Source organism: Salvelinus namaycush, chromosome 23, assembly GCF_016432855.1.
Source record: "Salvelinus namaycush isolate Seneca chromosome 23, SaNama_1.0, whole genome shotgun sequence".
Taxonomy (NCBI): Eukaryota; Metazoa; Chordata; class Actinopteri; order Salmoniformes; family Salmonidae; genus Salvelinus; species Salvelinus namaycush.
In genome coordinates this window covers 3,284,025-3,304,396 of record NC_052329.1, presented here as the reverse complement: position 1 = coordinate 3,304,396, position 20,372 = coordinate 3,284,025, and the positions used below count along the sequence as shown (strand labels likewise).

Genomic DNA, 20,372 nt, shown 5'->3' with positions numbered 1-20,372 from the left:
TTCATATAGTAGGATACACACACCAGAGGGTGAGGGATAGGTAATACATCCTGATTCATATAGTAGGATACTCACACCAGAGGGTGAGAGATAGGTAATACATCCTGATTCATGTAGTAGGATACTCACACCAGAGGGTGAGATAGGTAATACATCCTGATTCATGTAGTAGGATACTCACACCAGAGGGTGAGGGATAGGTAATACATCCTGATTCATGTAGTAGGATACACACACCAGAGGGTGAGGGATAGGTAATACATCCTGATTCATGTAGTAGGATACTCACACCAGAGGGTGAGGGATAGGTAATACATCCTGATTCATGTAGTAGGATACTCACACCAGAGGGTGAGGGATAGGTAATACATCCTGATTCATGTAGTAGGATACACACACCAGAGGGTGAGATAGGTAATACATCCTGATTTCATGTAGTAGGATACTCACACCAGAGGGTGAGGGATAGGTAATACATCCTGATTCATGTAGTAGGATACTCACACCAGAGGGTGAGGGATAGGTAATACATCCTGATTCATGTAGTAGGATACACACACCAGAGGGCGAGGGATAGGTAATACATCCTGATTCATGTAGTAGGATACTCACACCAGAGGGTGAGGGATAGGTAATACATCCTGATTCATGTAGTAGGATACTCACACCAGAGGGTGAGGGATAGGTAATACATCCTGATTCATGTAGTAGGATACTCACACCAGAGGGTGAGGGATAGGTAATACATCCTGATTCATGTAGTAGGATACACACACCAGAGGGTGAGGGATAGGTAATACATCCTGATTCATGTAGTAGGATACACACACCAGAGGGTGAGGGATAGGTAATACATCCTGATTCATGTAGTAGGATACTCACACCAGAGGGTGAGGGATAGGTAATACATCCTGATTCATGTAGTAGGATACACACACCAGAGGGTGAGGGATAGGTAATACATCCTGATTCATGTAGTAGGATACTCACACCAGAGGGTGAGGGATAGGTAATACATTCATGTAGTAGGATACTCACACCAGAGGGTGAGGGATAGGTAATACATCCTGATTCATGTAGTAGGATACTCACACCAGAGGGTGAGATAGGTAATACATCCTGATTCATGTAGTAGGATACTCACACCAGAGGGTGAGGGATAGGTAATACATCCTGATTCATGTAGTAGGATACTCACACCAGAGGGTGAGGGATAGGTAATACATCCTGATTCATGTAGTAGGATACTCACACCAGAGGGTGAGGGATAGGTAATACATCCTGATTCATGTAGTAGGATACTCACACCAGAGGGTGAGGGATAGGTAATACATCCTGATTCATGTAGTAGGATACACACACCAGAGGGTGAGAGATAGGTAATACATCCTGATTCATGTAGTAGGATACACACACCAGAGGGTGAGATAGGTAATACATCCTGATTCATGTAGTAGGATACTCACACCAGAGGGTGAGGGATAGGTAATACATCCTGATTCATGTAGTAGGATACTCACACCAGAGGGTGAGGGATAGGTAATACATCCTGATTCATGTAGTAGGATACTCACACCAGAGGGTGAGAGAGAGGTAATACATCCTGATTCATGTAGTAGGATACTCACACCAGAGGGTGAGATAGGTAATACATCCTGATTCATGTAGTAGGATACTCACACCAGAGGGTGAGGGATAGGTAATACATCCTGATTCATGTAGTAGGATACACACACCAGAGGGTGAGGGATAGGTAATACATCCTGATTCATGTAGTAGGATACACACACCAGAGGGTGAGGGATAGGTAATACATCCTGATTCATGTAGTAGGATACTCACACCAGAGGGTGAGGGATAGGTAATACATCCTGATTCATATAGTAGGATACACACACCAGAGGGTGAGGGATAGGTAATACATCCTGATTCATATAGTAGGATACACACACCAGAGGGTGAGGGATAGGTAATACATCCTGATTCATATAGTAGGATACTCACACCAGAGGGTGAGGGATAGGTAATACATCCTGATTCATGTAGTAGGATACTCACACCAGAGGGTGAGGGATAGGTAATACATCCTGATTCATGTAGTAGGATACTCACACCAGAGGGTGAGGGATAGGTAATACATCCTGATTCATGTAGTAGGATACTCACACCAGAGGGTGAGGGATAGGTAATACATCCTGATTCATGTAGTAGGATACTCACACCAGAGGGTGAGAGATAGGTAATACATCCTGATTCATGTAGTAGGATACACACACCAGAGGGTGAGGGATAGGTAATACATCCTGATTCATATAGTAGGATACACACACCAGAGGGTGAGGGATAGGTAATACATCCTGATTCATATAGTAGGATACTCACACCAGAGGGTGAGGGATAGGTAATACATTCATGTAGTAGGATACTCACACCAGAGGGTGAGGGATAGGTAATACATCCTGATTCATGTAGTAGGATACTCACACCAGAGGGTGAGATAGGTAATACATCCTGATTCATGTAGTAGGATACTCACACCAGAGGGTGAGGGATAGGTAATACATCCTGATTCATGTAGTAGGATACTCACACCAGAGGGTGAGGGATAGGTAATACATTCATGTAGTAGGATACTCACACCAGAGGGTGAGGGATAGGTAATACATCCTGATTCATGTAGTAGGATACTCACACCAGAGGGTGAGGGATAGGTAATACATCCTGATTCATGTAGTAGGATACTCACACCAGAGGGTGAGATAGGTAATACATCCTGATTCATGTAGTAGGATACTCACACCAGAGGGTGAGGGATAGGTAATACATCCTGATTCATGTAGTAGGATACTCACACCAGAGGGTGAGATAGGTAATACATCCTGATTCATGTAGTAGGATACTCACACCAGAGGGTGAGGGATAGGTAATACATCCTGATTCATGTAGTAGGATACTCACACCAGAGGGTGAGATATGTAATACATCCTGATTCATGTAGTAGGATACTCACACCAGAGGGTGAGGGATATGTAATACATCCTGATTCATGTAGTAGGATACTCACACCAGAGGGTGAGGGATAGGTAATACATCCTGATTCATGTAGTAGGATACTCACACCAGAGGGTGAGATAGGTAATACATCCTGATTCATGTAGTAGGATACTCACACCAGAGGGTGAGGGATAGGTAATACATCCTGATTCATGTAGTAGGATACACACACCAGAGGGTGAGGGATAGGTAATACATCCTGATTCATGTAGTAGGATACTCACACCAGAGGGTGAGAGATAGGTAATACATCCTGATTCATGTAGTAGGATACTCACACCAGAGGGTGAGAGATAGGTAATACATCCTGATTCATGTAGTAGGATACACACACCAGAGGGTGAGATAGGTAATACATCCTGATTTCATGTAGTAGGATACTCACACCAGAGGGTGAGGGATAGGTAATACATCCTGATTCATGTAGTAGGATACTCACACCAGAGGGTGAGGGATAGGTAATACATCCTGATTCATGTAGTAGGATACACACACCAGAGGGCGAGGGATAGGTAATACATCCTGATTCATGTAGTAGGATACTCACACCAGAGGGTGAGGGATAGGTAATACATCCTGATTCATGTAGTAGGATACTCACACCAGAGGGTGAGGATAGGTAATACATCCTGATTCATGTAGTAGGATACTCACACCAGAGGGTGAGGGATAGGTAATACATCCTGATTCATGTAGTAGGATACTCACACCAGAGGGTGAGGGATAGGTAATACATCCTGATTCATGTAGTAGGATACACACACCAGAGGGTGAGGGATAGGTAATACATCCTGATTCATATAGTAGGATACACACACCAGAGGGTGAGGGATAGGTAATACATCCTGATTCATATAGTAGGATACTCACACCAGAGGGTGAGAGATAGGTAATACATCCTGATTCATGTAGTAGGATACACACACCAGAGGGTGAGGGATAGGTAATACATCCTGATTCATGTAGTAGGATACTCACACCAGAGGGTGAGGGATAGGTAATACATTCATGTAGTAGGATACTCACACCAGAGGGTGAGGGATAGGTAATACATCCTGATTCATGTAGTAGGATACTCACACCAGAGGGTGAGATAGGTAATACATCCTGATTCATGTAGTAGGATACTCACACCAGAGGGTGAGGGATAGGTAATACATCCTGATTCATGTAGTAGGATACTCACACCAGAGGGTGAGGGATAGGTAATACATCCTGATTCATGTAGTAGGATACTCACACCAGAGGGTGAGGGATAGGTAATACATCCTGATTCATGTAGTAGGATACTCACACCAGAGGGTGAGGGATAGGTAATACATCCTGATTCATGTAGTAGGATACTCACACCAGAGGGTGAGGGATAGGTAATACATCCTGATTCATGTAGTAGGATACTCACACCAGAGGGTGAGGGATAGGTAATACATCCTGATTCATGTAGTAGGATACACACACCAGAGGGTGAGGATAGGTAATACATCCTGATTCATGTAGTAGGATACTCACACCAGAGGGTGAGAGATAGGTAATACATCCTGATTCATGTAGTAGGATACACACACCAGAGGGTGAGATAGGTAATACATCCTGATTCATGTAGTAGGATACACACACCAGAGGGTGAGATAGGTAATACATCCTGATTCATGTAGTAGGATACTCACACCAGAGGGTGAGGGATAGGTAATACATCCTGATTCATGTAGTAGGATACTCACACCAGAGGGTGAGGGATAGGTAATACATCCTGATTCATATAGTAGGATACACACACCAGAGGGTGAGGGATAGGTAATACATCCTGATTCATGTAGTAGGATACTCACACCAGAGGGTGAGGGATAGGTAATACATCCTGATTCATGTAGTAGGATACTCACACCAGAGGGTGAGGGATAGGTAATACATCCTGATTCATGTAGTAGGATACTCACACCAGAGGGTGAGGGATAGGTAATACATCCTGATTCATGTAGTAGGATACTCACACCAGAGGGTGAGGGATAGGTAATACATCCTGATTCATGTAGTAGGATACACACACCAGAGGGTGAGGGATAGGTAATACATCCTGATTCATGTAGTAGGATACTCACACCAGAGGGTGAGGGATAGGTAATACATCCTGATTCATGTAGTAGGATACACACACCAGAGGGTGAGATAGGTAATACATCCTGATTTCATGTAGTAGGATACTCACACCAGAGGGTGAGGGATAGGTAATACATCCTGATTCATGTAGTAGGATACACACACCAGAGGGTGAGGGATAGGTAATACATCCTGATTCATGTAGTAGGATACTCACACCAGAGGGTGAGGGATAGGTAATACATCCTGATTCATGTAGTAGGATACACACACCAGAGGGTGAGATAGGTAATACATCCTGATTTCATGTAGTAGGATACTCACACCAGAGGGTGAGGGATAGGTAATACATCCTGATTCATGTAGTAGGATACTCACACCAGAGGGTGAGGGATAGGTAATACATCCTGATTCATGTAGTAGGATACACACACCAGAGGGTGAGATAGGTAATACATCCTGATTCATGTAGTAGGATACTCACACCAGAGGGTGAGGGATAGGTAATACATCCTGATTCATGTAGTAGGATACTCACACCAGAGGGTGAGAGATAGGTAATACATCCTGATTCATGTAGTAGGATACACACACCAGAGGGTGAGGGATAGGTAATACATCCTGATTCATGTAGTAGGATACTCACACCAGAGGGTGAGGGATAGGTAATACATCCTGATTCATATAGTAGGATACACACACCAGAGGGTGAGGGATAGGTAATACATCCTGATTCATATAGTAGGATACACACACCAGAGGGTGAGGGATAGGTAATACATCCTGATTCATGTAGTAGGATACTCACACCAGAGGGTGAGGGATAGGTAATACATCCTGATTCATGTAGTAGGATACACACACCAGAGGGTGAGGGATAGGTAATACATCCTGATTCATGTAGTAGGATACTCACACCAGAGGGTGAGGGATAGGTAATACATTCATGTAGTAGGATACTCACACCAGAGGGTGAGGGATAGGTAATACATCCTGATTCATGTAGTAGGATACTCACACCAGAGGGTGAGATAGGTAATACATCCTGATTCATGTAGTAGGATACTCACACCAGAGGGTGAGGGATAGGTAATACATCCTGATTCATGTAGTAGGATACTCACACCAGAGGGTGAGAGATAGGTAATACATCCTGATTCATGTAGTAGGATACTCACACCAGAGGGTGAGAGATAGGTAATACATCCTGATTCATGTAGTAGGATACACACACCAGAGGGTGAGATAGGTAATACATCCTGATTCATGTAGTAGGATACTCACACCAGAGGGTGAGGGATAGGTAATACATCCTGATTCATGTAGTAGGATACACACACCAGAGGGTGAGGGATAGGTAATACATCCTGATTCATATAGTAGGATACACACACCAGAGGGTGAGGGATAGGTAATACATCCTGATTCATATAGTAGGATACACACACCAGAGGGTGAGAGATAGGTAATACATCCTGATTCATGTAGTAGGATACTCACACCAGAGGGTGAGAGATAGGTAATACATCCTGATTCATGTAGTAGGATACTCACACCAGAGGGTGAGAGATAGGTAATACATCCTGATTCATGTAGTAGGATACACACACCAGAGGGTGAGGGATAGGTAATACATCCTGATTCATGTAGTAGGATACTCACACCAGAGGGTGAGGGATATGGACTTGGATGGATGGTTGTGAGTTCCAGAGTGTTGTTTGTGACCGTTTCACTGAGTGGGTGGGTAAAGGTTAACTCTGGTCCCATTTTTAGACGTGATTAATATTTGATTAAACCAGTGGCTTTCAACTCCCTCCCAAAAGTCCCTGGCACACCCAAGCTCCCAGACAGTACCAGGGAAGAGGAACAGTCACAACAGTCAATGCCAGCCTCTCTGTCCTCTCTCTACCCTGCCGCACTGAATGTTATCAGTTAGAGGAGGGATGGGTTACTGGCTGTGGAAATGTGTTTTAGGAACTCAGTCAGGATCTCAACTTACTGTTGCGAGTTAGAATAGTAGAATACACAAGGTGCAATTTAGAAATATGGTTGTGCCTCCTGCGTGGCACAAGGCTCTGCATCGCAGTGCTAGCTGTGCCACTAGAGATCCTGGTTCGAGTCCAGGCTCTGTCGCAGCCGGCCGCGACCCGGGAGACCCATGGGGCGGCGCACAATTGGCCCAGCGTCATCTGGGTTAAGGGAGTGTTTGGCCGGCAGGAATGTTCTTGTCCCATCTCATGTGGCGGCGGGGCGAAATGCATGTTGACACGGTCGCCAGGTGTACGGTGTTTCCTCCGACACATTGGTGCGGCTGGCTTCCGGGTTAAGCGGGCATTGTGTCAAGAAGCAGTTCGGCTCGGTTGGGTTGTGTTTCGGAGGATGCACGGCTCTCGACCTTTGCCTCTCCCGAGTCCGTACGGGAGTTGCTGCGATGAGACAGTAACTACCAATTGGATACCACGAAATTGGGGTAAAAGTAAAAAAAATAAAAGGCTATATGGTTGTGCATCAGCAGTTTCTCTTGTTTTGTCAGTCACTCAATTAGCCATGTCAGCTAACATGTTTCAGATTAAGTTAGTCTAATGGCCAGCTATCTAAACTTGTAGTAATCATGGCCGACCAAGGGGCGGGCCCTGAGATCCTCAAAAGGTTCTCCAACTGCACTGTGGTGGAAATGTAATATTCATTACATACTATGCTGTTTAATTCAACATACTATGCTGTTTATTTAGACATACTATTAATTAGACGTACTATACTGTTTAATCAGACTTACTATACTGTTTAATTAGACATACTATACTGTTTAATTAGACATACTATTAATTAGACATACTATTAATTAGACATACTATGCTGTTTAATTAGACATACTATACTGTTTAACAGTTTAGTATGTCTAATTAATAGTATGTCTTATTAAACAGTATAGTATGTCTAATTATACTGTTTAGACATACCATTCATTAGACATACTATACTGTTTAATTATACATGCTATACTGTTTAATTAGACATACTATGCTGTTTTTACTTGGTGCAATTCCTGCCGATTGTAAACACAGGTGGTCACATACTGCTGTCGCATCCAAGCAGCTCATAAATCCGTACGCTCAGATTCATACAAGACAAGCCTGTATCAGCAGAAATACTAACATATAACAATGGATAATTCTATGTGGGAAGTGCAGGGAAGAACAGACAAATGGTGGATGTCAGCTATCTTGGTCTACACCGACGAGCTCTGTTCCCAGGGCCTGTTTCTGCACATAACTGTCACAAAGATAGGATGTCGTTTCTACAAGAGGTGAAAGACAGCTCTGTTCATTAAGCTTTTCAAATCTGACTCTTCTTAGTGATGGTTGATTGCTTCATTTTTGCAAATCTTATAATAAAATATGTTGTTTGAAAGAATCTGCAGTCTCTCTTCCTATAGAATTTCTTTGACAGCACCATTGAGAGCTTCTTGACTGGCTGCATCACCGCTTGGTATGGCAACTGCTTGGCATCCGACTGCAAGGTGCTACAGAGGGTAGTGAGTACGGCCCAGTACATCACTGGGGCCGAACTCCCTACCATCCAGGGCCTATATACCAGGCGGTGTCAGAGGAAGGCCCTAAAAATGATCAGACTCCAGCCACCCAAGTCATAGACTGTTCTCTCTGCTACTGCACCGGAGCTTAGTTAGTTCACCAATAGCTACCCAGACTATCTGCATTTACCCTCTTTGCACTATTTTGACCCATCACATACACTGCTGTTACTGTTTATCTATTGTGTTGTCTAGTCACTTTACCCCCTACCTATATGTACATATCTACCTCAACTATCCCTATCTATATGTACATATCTACCTCCACTATCCCTATCTATATGTACATATCTACCTCAACTATCCCTATCTATATGTACATATCTACCTCCACTATCCCTATCTATATGTACATATCTACCTCCACTATCCCTATCTATATGTACATATCTACCTCCACTATCCCTACCTATATGTACATATCTACCTCCACTATCCCTATCTATATGTACATATCTACCTCAACTATCCCTATCTATATGTACATATCTACCTCCACTATCCCTATCTATATGTACATATCTACCTCAACTATCCCTATCTATATGTACATATCTACCTCCACTATCCCTATCTATATGTACATATCTACCTCAACTATCCCTATCTATATGTACATATCTACCTCAACTATCCCTATCTATATGTACATATCTACCTCCACTATCCCTATCTATATGTACATATCTACCTCAACTATCCCTATCTATATGTACATATCTACCTCCACTATCCCTATCTATATGTACATATCTACCTCCACTATCCCTATCTATATGTACATATCTACCTCCACTATCCCTATCTATATGTACATATCTACCTCAACTATCCCTATCTATATGTACATATCTACCTCAACTATCCCTATCTATATGTACATATCTACCTCATACCTATATGTACATATCTACCTCATACCTACCGGTATATGTACATATCTACCTCAACTATCCCTACCTATATGTACATATCTACATCATACACCTGCACATCGACTCAGTACTGGTGTATATAGCCAAGTTATTACCTCATACACCTGCACATCGACTCAGTACTGGTGTATATAGCCAAGTTATTACCTCATACACCTGAACATTGACTCAGTACTGGTGCCCCGTGTGTATATAGCCAAGTACTGGTGCCCCGTGTGTATATAGCCAAGTTATTGTTACTCATTGTGGATTTATTCCTTGTTATACATTTTTCTATTTGTTTTCTTTGTCTCTGTATTGTTGGGAAGAGCCCGTCAGTAAGCATTTCACTGTTGGTTTACACCTGTTATTGACCAAGCATGTGACAAATAAAATGATTTCATTTGTCCCCAGATCTTCCTGTATGTGTGTGTGTGTTAATACTGTATCCATGTCTGTCCCCAGATCTTCCTGTATGTGTGTGTTAATTCTGTATCCATGTCTGTCCCCAGATCTTCCTGTATGTGTGTGTTAATTCTGTATCCATGTCTGTCCCCAGATCTTCCTGTATGTGTGTGTTAATTCTGTATCCATGTCTGTCCCCAGATCTTCCTGTATGTGTGTGTTAATTCTGTATCCATGTCTGTCCCCAGATCTTCCTGTATGTGTGTGTTAATTCTGTATCCATGTCTGTCCCCAGATCTTCCTGTATGTGTGTGTTAATTCTGTATCCATGTCTGTCCCCAGATCTTCCTGTATGTGTGTGTTAATTCTGTATCCATGTCTGTCCCCAGATCTTCCTGTATGTGTGTATTAATGCTGTATCCATGTCTGTCCCCAGATCTTCCTGTATGTGTGTGTTAATTCTGTATCCATGTCTGTCCCCAGATCTTCCTGTATGTATTAATGCTGTATCCATGTCTGTCCCCAGATCTTCCTGTATGTATTAATACTGTATCCATGTCTGACCCCAGATCTTCCTGTATGTGTGTGTTAATTCTGTATCCATGTCTGTCCCCAGATCTTCCTGTATGTATTAATGCTGTATCCATGTCTGTCCCCAGATCTTCCTGTATGTATTAATGCTGTATCCATGTCTGACCCCAGATCTTCCTGTATGTATTAATGCTGTATCCATGTCTGACCCCAGATCTTCCTGTATGTATTAATGCTGTATCCATGTCTGTCCCCAGATCTTCCTGTATGTATTAATGCTGTATCCATGTCTGTCCCCAGATCTTCCTGTATGTATTAATGCTGTATCCATGTCTGTCCCCAGATCTTCCTGTATGTATTAATGCTGTATCCATGTCTGTCCCCAGATCTTCCTGTATGTATTAATTCTGTATCCATGTCTGACCCCAGATCTTCCTGTATGTATTAATGCTGTATCCATGTCTGTCCCCAGATCTTCCTGTACGACTGTACTGAGGTGTCTCCGTTCTCCCTGCTGTTCTTTGGAGGTGACGTCACTATCCAGATGGATCAGGACCAGGAGACCATCGCTGTGGATGAGTGGATCGTCTTCCAGTCCCCCGGACGCATCGCTCACCTCGTCAAGGTACACGAACACACACGCACACACACAAACAGACACACACAAACAGACACACACAAACACAGACACACACACACAAACACACACACACACACGCAAACAGACACACACACACACACACGCAAACACACACACACACGCGCAAACACACACACACGCGCAAACACACACACACACACAAAACAGACACACACAGACACACACAAAACAGACACACACACACACGCAAACACACACACAAACAGACAAACACACACACACCCGACCGTTTTCCTTATCTGCCTCTCTGTAGAATCTGAAGAAGGAGCTGGACTCTCTATTGGAAGAGAAGATCCGAAGCCCCGCCCCTGTGGACTGGAGCAACCGCCAATCCAAAGACTGTGCTGTCATCACAGCCATCATAGACCTCATCACCACCCAGGAGAGGCCCAACGTTAACGCGAGGAACACTGCCCCTAGAGGACGTCACCAGTATTACAACAACGATGATGGTGGTGACCAGTACTAGAACTGCTGCATCTCTTCTCAACCCAGAGAAAAGCTCAGGCCATAGAGATGGAAAGAGGTCTCCACTTTGTATCTGTGCCATAATGGCGCTGCCCATGCTATCTCCGTTTGAACAAAGTGTCAAGCTAATGTTGGTGATTTACCGCCACTTGCAGAGCTGGAGTCTTAAACTAAATATTGTGTATTGTGTTATTTTGGCGATATAGCTTAACGCCATTTACCAACTAGGCAAACCAATTTGAAGACCATGCTCTGGTCATTCCCATAGGAATCCCCCACCCAGTTGACTACTTTAAAATGGTGGAAGCCATCAATGTCCATGCAAAATTGTTTCCAAGTAGAGATCTCTATTGGATATGAGTCCAGTCAGGTCGGTATGTGAAGAAAAAGTCCCCGAACACCAACTATTTGAATCTAATTCTGTAAGCCAACTGGAAAAGGCTGAGCATGTATTTTTGCATTTGTTAAGAACAATTATGTGAAACTAAGTTGTATGGAATGCTATTTTGTTGATATTGCTTGACATTCTCATGTTGTCAAATGGCCGTTGTTTTCTATTCAGTTTTTGTTCAAATATTTGAATCTTCTCCCTGAAGCTGAACCATTAAAGCTGACCTTATTGCAGTGTGACGTTAGTCTTTTCTAGTGTGGTGTGAAGTGGGAGAGATTAAGGCCTGGATTCGCATTATGGCGTGCTTGACATTTAAAGGTAATTTCTAACTGAGCTGCCATCTGCAGCATTTACCATGAATGCGATCTCTACGAACGTGGAAATATTGCCTTTGAGGTGCATAGCCGAAAAGGGGCGATCAGAATGAATTATAAGCTGTAATACATATTCCAGAATTGAGTCTTTATTAAAATGTAACAGCTGTGATAAATGTACATTGCGTTATCCAACTAACTTTTTATTTTTACCTTTAACCAGGCAAGTCAGTTAAGAACAAATTCTTATTTTCAATGACAGCCTAGGAACAGTGGGTTAACTGCCTTGTTCAGGGGCAGTCAACAGATTTTTACCTTGTCAGCTCAGGGATTCGATCTGGCAACCTTTCGGTTACTGGCCCAACCCTCTAACCACTAGGGTACCTGGTACCTAAACCACATGAAATCCTACATTAAAGGGATTCTCTGGCAATTTTGTATACTTTTTAGCCAGTAGTCCTGAAAGTAGCCCCACATGCCAAAAGTGATAATTACATGTGCACCATGTCATTGCTGTGTGTGATTCTTGCCAGCTGTCACTCACATGGCGAGGGGCTGGAACTCAAATCGCTAGGGGGCTGGCCCACATGGGGGGAAATGGCACATCTTCCAGAAAAGTCTCTTTCAAACTAGGGATTTTGTGGCTGAGGTAATTCTGCTCATAGATGATGCATGTATGAACTACATCCAGCCCAAAGCGGGAGGTTTAAAAAATACTTAGTCGCCAAAGTACCGGAGCATGTCTTTAATAGAATCCATGTGTTATCTTGATATTTATGTATCCATCGGTCTAATCTCTTAACAGGAGGTACAGATACAGCAGTGAATGTTACCAATTAAAACCAAACCCATTCTCTCTGACTGGTCCTGAGTCATAACAGATATCTGTTCCCCGGTCCCCCAGCCATAACAGATGTCTGTTCCCCGGTCCCCCAGCCATAACAGATGTCTGTTCCCCAGCCATAACAGATGTCTGTTCCCCGGTCCCCCAGCCATAACAGATGTCTGTTCCCCGGTCCCCCAGCCATAACAGATGTCTGTTCCCCGGTCCCCCAGCCATAGCAGATGTCTGTTCCCCGGTCCCCCAGCCATAACAGATGTCTGTTCCCCGGTCCCCCAGCCATAACAGATGTCTGTTCCCCGGTCCCCCAGCCATAACAGATGTCTGTTCCCCAGCCATAACAGATGTCTGTCCCCCAGCCATAACAGATGTCTGTTCCCCTTTCCCCCAGCCATAACAGATGTCTGGTCCCCCAGCCATAACAGATGTCTGTTCCCCAGCCATAACAGATGTCTGTTCCCTGGTCCCCCAGCCATAACAGATGTCTGTTCCCCTTTCCCCCAGCCATAACAGATGTCTGTTCCCCGGTCCCCCAGCCATAACAGATGTCTGTTCCCCGGTCCCCCAGCCATAACAGATGTCTGTTCCCCTTTCCCCCAGCCATAACAGATGTCTGTTCCCCGGTCCCCCAGCCATAACAGATGTCTGTTCCCCGGTCCCCCAGCCATAACAGATGTCTGTTCCCCTTTCCCCCAGCCATAACAGATGTCTGTTCCCCGGTCCCCCAGCCATAACAGATGTCTGTCCCCCAGCCATAACAGATGTCTGTTCCCCAGCCATAACAGATGTCTGTTCCCCGGTCCCCAGCCATAACAGATGTCTGTTCCCCGGTCCCCCAGCCATAACAGATGTCTGTTCCCCTTTCCCCCAGCCATAACAGATGTCTGTTCCCCTTTCCCCCAGCCATAACAGATGTCTGTTCCCCTTTCCCCCAGCCATAACAGATGTCTGTTCCCCGGTCCTCCAGCCATAACAGATGTCTGTTCCCCGGTCCCCCAGCCATAACAGATGTCTGTTCCCCGGTCCCCCAGCCATAACAGATGTCTGTTCCCCGGTCCCCCAGCCATAACAGATGTCTGTTCCCCGGTCCCCCAGCCATAACAGATGTCTGGTCCCCCAGCCATAACAGATGTCTGTTCCCCGGTCCCCCAGCCATAACAGATGTCTGTTCCCCGGTCCCCCAGCCATAACAGATGTCTGTTCCCCGGTCCCCCAGCCATAGCAGATGTCTGTTCCCCGGTCCCCCAGCCATAACAGATGTCTGTTCCCCGGTCCCCCAGCCATAACAGATGTCTGTTCCCCAGCCATAACAGATGTCTGTTCCCCGGTCCCCCAGCCATAACAGATGTCTGTTCCCCGGTCCCCCAGCCATAACAGATGTCTGTTCCCCGGTCCCCCAGCCATAACAGATGTCTGTTCCCCGGTCCCCCAGCCATAACAGATGTCTGTTCCCCGGTCCCCCAGCCATAACAGATGTCTGTTCCCCAGCCATAACAGATGTCTGTTCCCCAGCCACAACAGATGTCTGTTCCTCGGTCCCCCAGCCATAACAGATGTCTGTCCCCCAGCCATAACAGATGTCTGTCCCCGAGCCATAACAGATGTCTGTTCCCCGGTCCCCCAGCCATAACAGATGTCTGTTCCCCTTTCCCCCAGCCATAACAGATGTCTGTTCCCCGGTCCCCCAGCCATAACAGATGTCTGTTCCCCGGTCCCCCAGCCATAACAGATGTCTGTTCCCCTTTCCCCCAGCCATAACAGATGTCTGTTCCCCGGTCCCCCAGCCATAACAGATGTCTGTCCCCCAGCCATAACAGATGTCTGTCCCCCAGCCATAACAGATGTCTGTTCCCCTTTCCCCCAGCCATAACAGATGTCTGTTCCCCGGTCCCCCAGCCATAACAGATGTCTGTTCCCCTTTCCCCCAGCCATAACAGATGTCTGTTCCCCTTTCCCCCAGCCATAACAGATGTCTGTTCCCCGGTCCCCCAGCCATAACAGATGTCTGTTCCCCGGTCCTCCAGCCATAACAGATGTCTGTTCCCCGGTCCCCCAGCCATAACAGATGTCTGTTCCCCGGTCCCCCAGCCATAACAGATGTCTGTTCCCCGGTCCCCCAGCCATAACAGATGTCTGTTCCCCGGTCCCCCAGCCATAACAGATGTCTGGTCCCCCAGCCATAACAGATGTCTGTTCCCCGGTCCCCCAGCCATAACAGATGTCTGTTCCCCGGTCCCCCAGCCATAACAGATGTCTGTTCCCCGGTCCCCCAGCCATAACAGATGTCTGTTCCCCGGTCCCCCAGCCATAACAGATGTCTGTTCCCCGGTCCCCCAGCCATAACAGATGTCTGTTCCCCGGTCCCCCAGCCATAACAGATGTCTGTTCCCCGGTCCCCCAGCCATAACAGATGTCTGTTCCCCGGTCCCCCAGCCATAACAGATGTCTGTTCCCCAGCCACAACAGATGTCTGTTCCCCGGTCCCCCAGCCATAACAGATGTCTGTCCCCCAGCCATAACAGATGTCTGTTCCCCGGTCCCCCAGCCATAACAGATGTCTGTTCCCCGGTCCCCCAGCCATAACAGATGTCTGTTCCCCGGTCCCCCAGCCATAACAGATGTCTGTCCCCCAGCCATAACAGATGTCTGTCCCCCAGCCATAACAGATGTCTGTTCCCCGGTCCCCCAGCCATAACAGATGTCTGTTCCCCGGTCCCCCAGCCATAACAGATGTCTGTTCCCCGGTCCCCCAGCCATAACAGATGTCTGGTCCCCTAAATTCACCAGCATTCTGAAAGAAACAGATTGCAAATACACCATAGCACTTTTATTAACAATAGTTAGATGAAATATCTAAACGACATCATCTGCAATATAAATCTATAGCTGTGGATTACATACGTTTAAAACAGAAGTTACATATTTACATGGGTTAAATGCGTGTCATCACAGTTTATCCCTGAGTGCAAATGAAACGTTTTTTGTCTGGTTCAGACCAGATGTAGAGTAGTGGTCTGGTTTGATGAACGGTGTTACAACAGGAAGCTGATCAGGCCAGTATTTGTTTCCTCTAGCAATGCAAGACAACATTACACACTTAACAGATGAATCACGCCCGGACAATCATGTTAAAACCTTGGCTGGCTTTTTACACTTTTAGAACAGAGAGCGTCGCACCGTTTCATTTTCTCTCCTGCCGCTCGTCACAGAAATCATGAGGGTATTATTTTTTTTTAAACTTCCAGCTCTGGGTCTTCTAAAAGCCACCCCAGGGCATCATCACAGCCAGAGGCAGGACTGACGGAGGTTTGTGGGACGGAAATGTCTCCGTTTATGTAAGGTGACATTAAGATGGAGATAAAGTGCCCAATTACAGATCAACTTCCAGACCCTAGGCAGTGTGCAACGCTGAACGAACTGCATATGTAACCATGGTTCAATTTAACCCACGGCTCAGAGTGCAAGGTGAAGCTATGCCCATACTGCTAATACCTGTTCAATAGTTTTAAGGTATCTAAAATGGCTAGGGAACCGGGGTTAGGAGGTGTTGGGAATCGGGGTTAGGAGGTGTTGGGAACCGGGGTTAGGAGGTGTTGGGAACCGGGGTTAGGAGGTGTTGGGAACCGGGGTTAGGAGGTGTTGGGAACCGGGGTTAGGAGGTGTTGGGAACCGGGGTTAGGAGGTGTTGGGAATCGGGGTTAGGAGGTGTTGGGAATCGGGGTTAGGAATCGGGGTTAGCGCATGAATGTGGGAGTTTCTTTTTTACTTTGTAGGCCATCATATCATTCAGCCTCACTATACTGTACCTTCTAACCAGAGGGAGGTCAGGAAACTGGACTGGTCATTCTGCCATTTTGGCTCCTTACATTCAGCCTCTTCAGCAGTCACACAGCCTCCTACTGGCCACACAGGGAAGTCTAGAAATGATCCGTTTATTTGGCCATTTTGGACCGTCGTCACATTCAGTTACATTACAAAAGGCCTCCTAGCCACACACATAAATCTAACGTACAGTGTAATTTGTGTGTCTACAATGAGCCTCTTCCCCAACAGTCTCATCACACACTATAACCTGACCACAGAGCAGAAGTGAAACTGAACAGTCTCATCACACACTATAACCTGACCACAGAGCAGAAGTGAAACTGAACAGTCTCATCACACACTATAACCTGACCACAGAGCAGAAGTGAAACTGAACAGTCTCATCACACACTATAACCTGACCACAGAGCAGAAGTGAAACTGAACAGTCTCATCACACACTATAACCTGACCACAGAGCAGAAGTGAAACTGAACAGTCTCATCACACACTATAACCTGACCACAGAGCAGAAGTGAAACTGAACAGTCTCATCACACACTATAACCTGACCACAGAGCAGAAGTGAAACTGAACAGTCTCATCACACACTATAACCTGACCACAGAGCAGAAGTGAAACTGAACAGTCTCATCACACACTATAACCTGACCACAGAGCAGAAGTGAAACTGAACAGTCTCATCACACACTATAACCTGACCACAGAGCAGAAGTGAAACTGAACAGTCTCATCACACACTATAACCTGACCACAGAGCAGAAGTGAAACTGAACAGTCTCATCACACACTATAACCTGACCACAGAGCAGAAGTGAAACTGAACAGTCTCATCACACACTATAACCTGACCACAGAGCAGAAGTGAAACTGAACAGTCTCATCACACACTATAACCTGACCACAGAGCAGAAGTGAAACTGAACAGTCTCATCACACACTATAACCTGACCACAGAGCAGAAGTGAAACTGAACAGTCTCATCACACACTATAACCTGACCACAGAGCAGAAGTGAAACTGAACAGTCTCATCACACACTATAACCTGACCACAGAGCAGAAGTGAAACTGAACAGTCTCATCACACACTATAACCTGACCACAGAGCAGAAGTGAAACTGAACAGTCTCATCACACACTATAACCTGACCACAGAGCAGAAGTGAAACTGAACAGTCTCATCACACACTATAACCTGACCACAGAGCAGAAGTGAAACTGAACAGTCTCATCACACACTATAACCTGACCACAGAGCAGAAGTGAAACTGAACAGTCTCATCACACACTATAACCTGACCACAGAGCAGAAGTGAAACTGAACAGTCTCCTCACACACTATAACCTGACCACAGAGCAGAAGTGAAACTGAACAGTCTCATCACACACTATAACCTGACCACAGAGCAGAAGTGAAACTGAACAGTCTCATCACACACTATAACCTGACCACAGAGCAGAAGTGAAACTGAACAGTCTCATCACACACTATAACCTGACCACAGAGCAGAAGTGAAACTGAACAGTCTCATCACACACTATAACCTGACCACAGAGCAGAAGTGAAACTGAACAGTCTCATCACACACTATAACCTGACCACAGAGCAGAAGTGAAACTGAACAGTCTCATCACGACAACCTGGCACTTTAAAAAGCATGACAAAAAATAGACTGATATAAAATGTTAGTTATGTAGTACAGAAGGTAAGCTTCATTCCTGAAATGAATACATGTTGTAATGCAACCTCTGTTATTATAGGTGACCCATCCACTCTGTACGTGGCAGTTTTAAACTTTGACCCCAGCACGTTATGTGTCCAAGTGGGATGTCCTTCGGGGCCAAAAAGCTGGACAGTCTTCCATCAGTGGGAGGAGTCAACGTGTTGTTGACAGGTCATAGGGTCAAACGTCCTTACCATAGAGATTGGTAGAAGACGGAGAATGTTAGACTGCATGGGTAACAATCACTGGACCCCAAAACCCATTCTAATAGATGCAGTCAGCTGGCATACATACATTTGTCTGTTGACCACAGAGGGATTCTATTGGTGCATTTAGTGGCAGTCTCATTGCTTGAAGGCGGCTCATTGGTGTATTCAGTCGCTGGCAGAAAGATCTCACACATTGCTCTGTTGACCAAGGAGACTTTCTATTGGTGTATTCAGTGGAGGGCTGTCGCAGGGCATAAAGCTCACTCATTGGTGTGTCTGATTGAAGGCAGGTCACTGGTGTATTTAATGGGTGGAGCCTGCAGTTCCAGCTCACACATTGGTTTCCAGCCCCTGGAGGCGGTCCATCCTCTGCATGTTGCGCTCAATAGTGGCCTGGCACATGATTGGTTCAGCACATTCTGACAGGAACCAACCCCTCTCGCCATCACGGAGTCGCTCGCCCTCATACCAGCCTGAAAGAGAGACACACCACTCTATATTCCTTTATTAATCCATCAGAAATTCACTACACAGACCTGGAGAAAATACTTTCCTCTTCAAAGCAGGAAGTGAGCTCTCAGCCCGCTGTTGGACTCTTAAATGACATCTGTTTGATGCTCTATTCTGTCTGTGTTAGGATGCCCTTTCACATAAAAGAGATGGTTGCCATGGAGACACAATGGGAAATTACCTTTCACCTTAAGAGTGTGACTGTGTATACGCATCATCAAACACCTCTGGTCAGATGCTACACCGATACATCTCTTTCAATGATCCCCCAAGGAGGAGAAAAATAGACGGGGCGAAAGAGGAACGAGAGAGAGAACAGATGTGAAAGAGTGAGGACAGGGAGAGAAAAGGTAGAGAGAGAGAGAGAGACAGAGAGAGTAACAGTGTAACGTACCATCCTCCACAGTCTGTGACACCAGGACCACGTCAGCCACCTGCAGTGACAGCTCATCAGGCTGCTTGGCTGTGTATGTCCTCGTCACCTCCACCTGCATGGCATCTGGGACAACACAAACACAACACAGAGTTTACACTCTAACCCTGGGGCAATACAGACAACACAGAGTTTACACTCTAACCCTGGGGCAATACAGACAACACAGAGTTTACACTCTAACCCTGGGGCAATACAGACAACACAGAGTTTACACTCTAACCCTGGGGTAATACAGACAACACAGAGTTTACACTCTAACCCTGGGGCAATACAGACAACACAGAGTTTACACTCTAACCCTGGGGCAATACAGACAACACAGAGTTTACACTCTAACCCTGGGGTAATACAGACAACAGAGTTTACACTCTAACCCTGGGGCAATACAGACAACACAG

At 45.5% G+C, this 20,372-nt stretch overlaps 1 protein-coding gene and 1 pseudogene across 1 annotated transcript in view; one reads left to right on the top strand and one right to left on the bottom strand.

Moving 5' to 3' along the window:
- Positions 1-12,350, top strand: part of dhx36 (DEAH (Asp-Glu-Ala-His) box polypeptide 36) — a 72,977-nt gene extending 60,627 nt beyond the window's left edge. Inside the window, exons 24-25 of the mRNA XM_038960979.1 lie at positions 11,066-11,218; positions 11,508-12,350. Of these exons, the coding sequence (XP_038816907.1) occupies positions 11,066-11,218; positions 11,508-11,723 (369 nt within the window). The 3' untranslated portion in view covers positions 11,724-12,350. The remainder of the gene's footprint in view (positions 1-11,065; positions 11,219-11,507) is intronic.
- Positions 12,351-16,073: 3,723 nt separating this feature from the next.
- Positions 16,074-20,372, bottom strand: part of LOC120018912 — a 58,454-nt pseudogene continuing 54,155 nt past the window's right edge.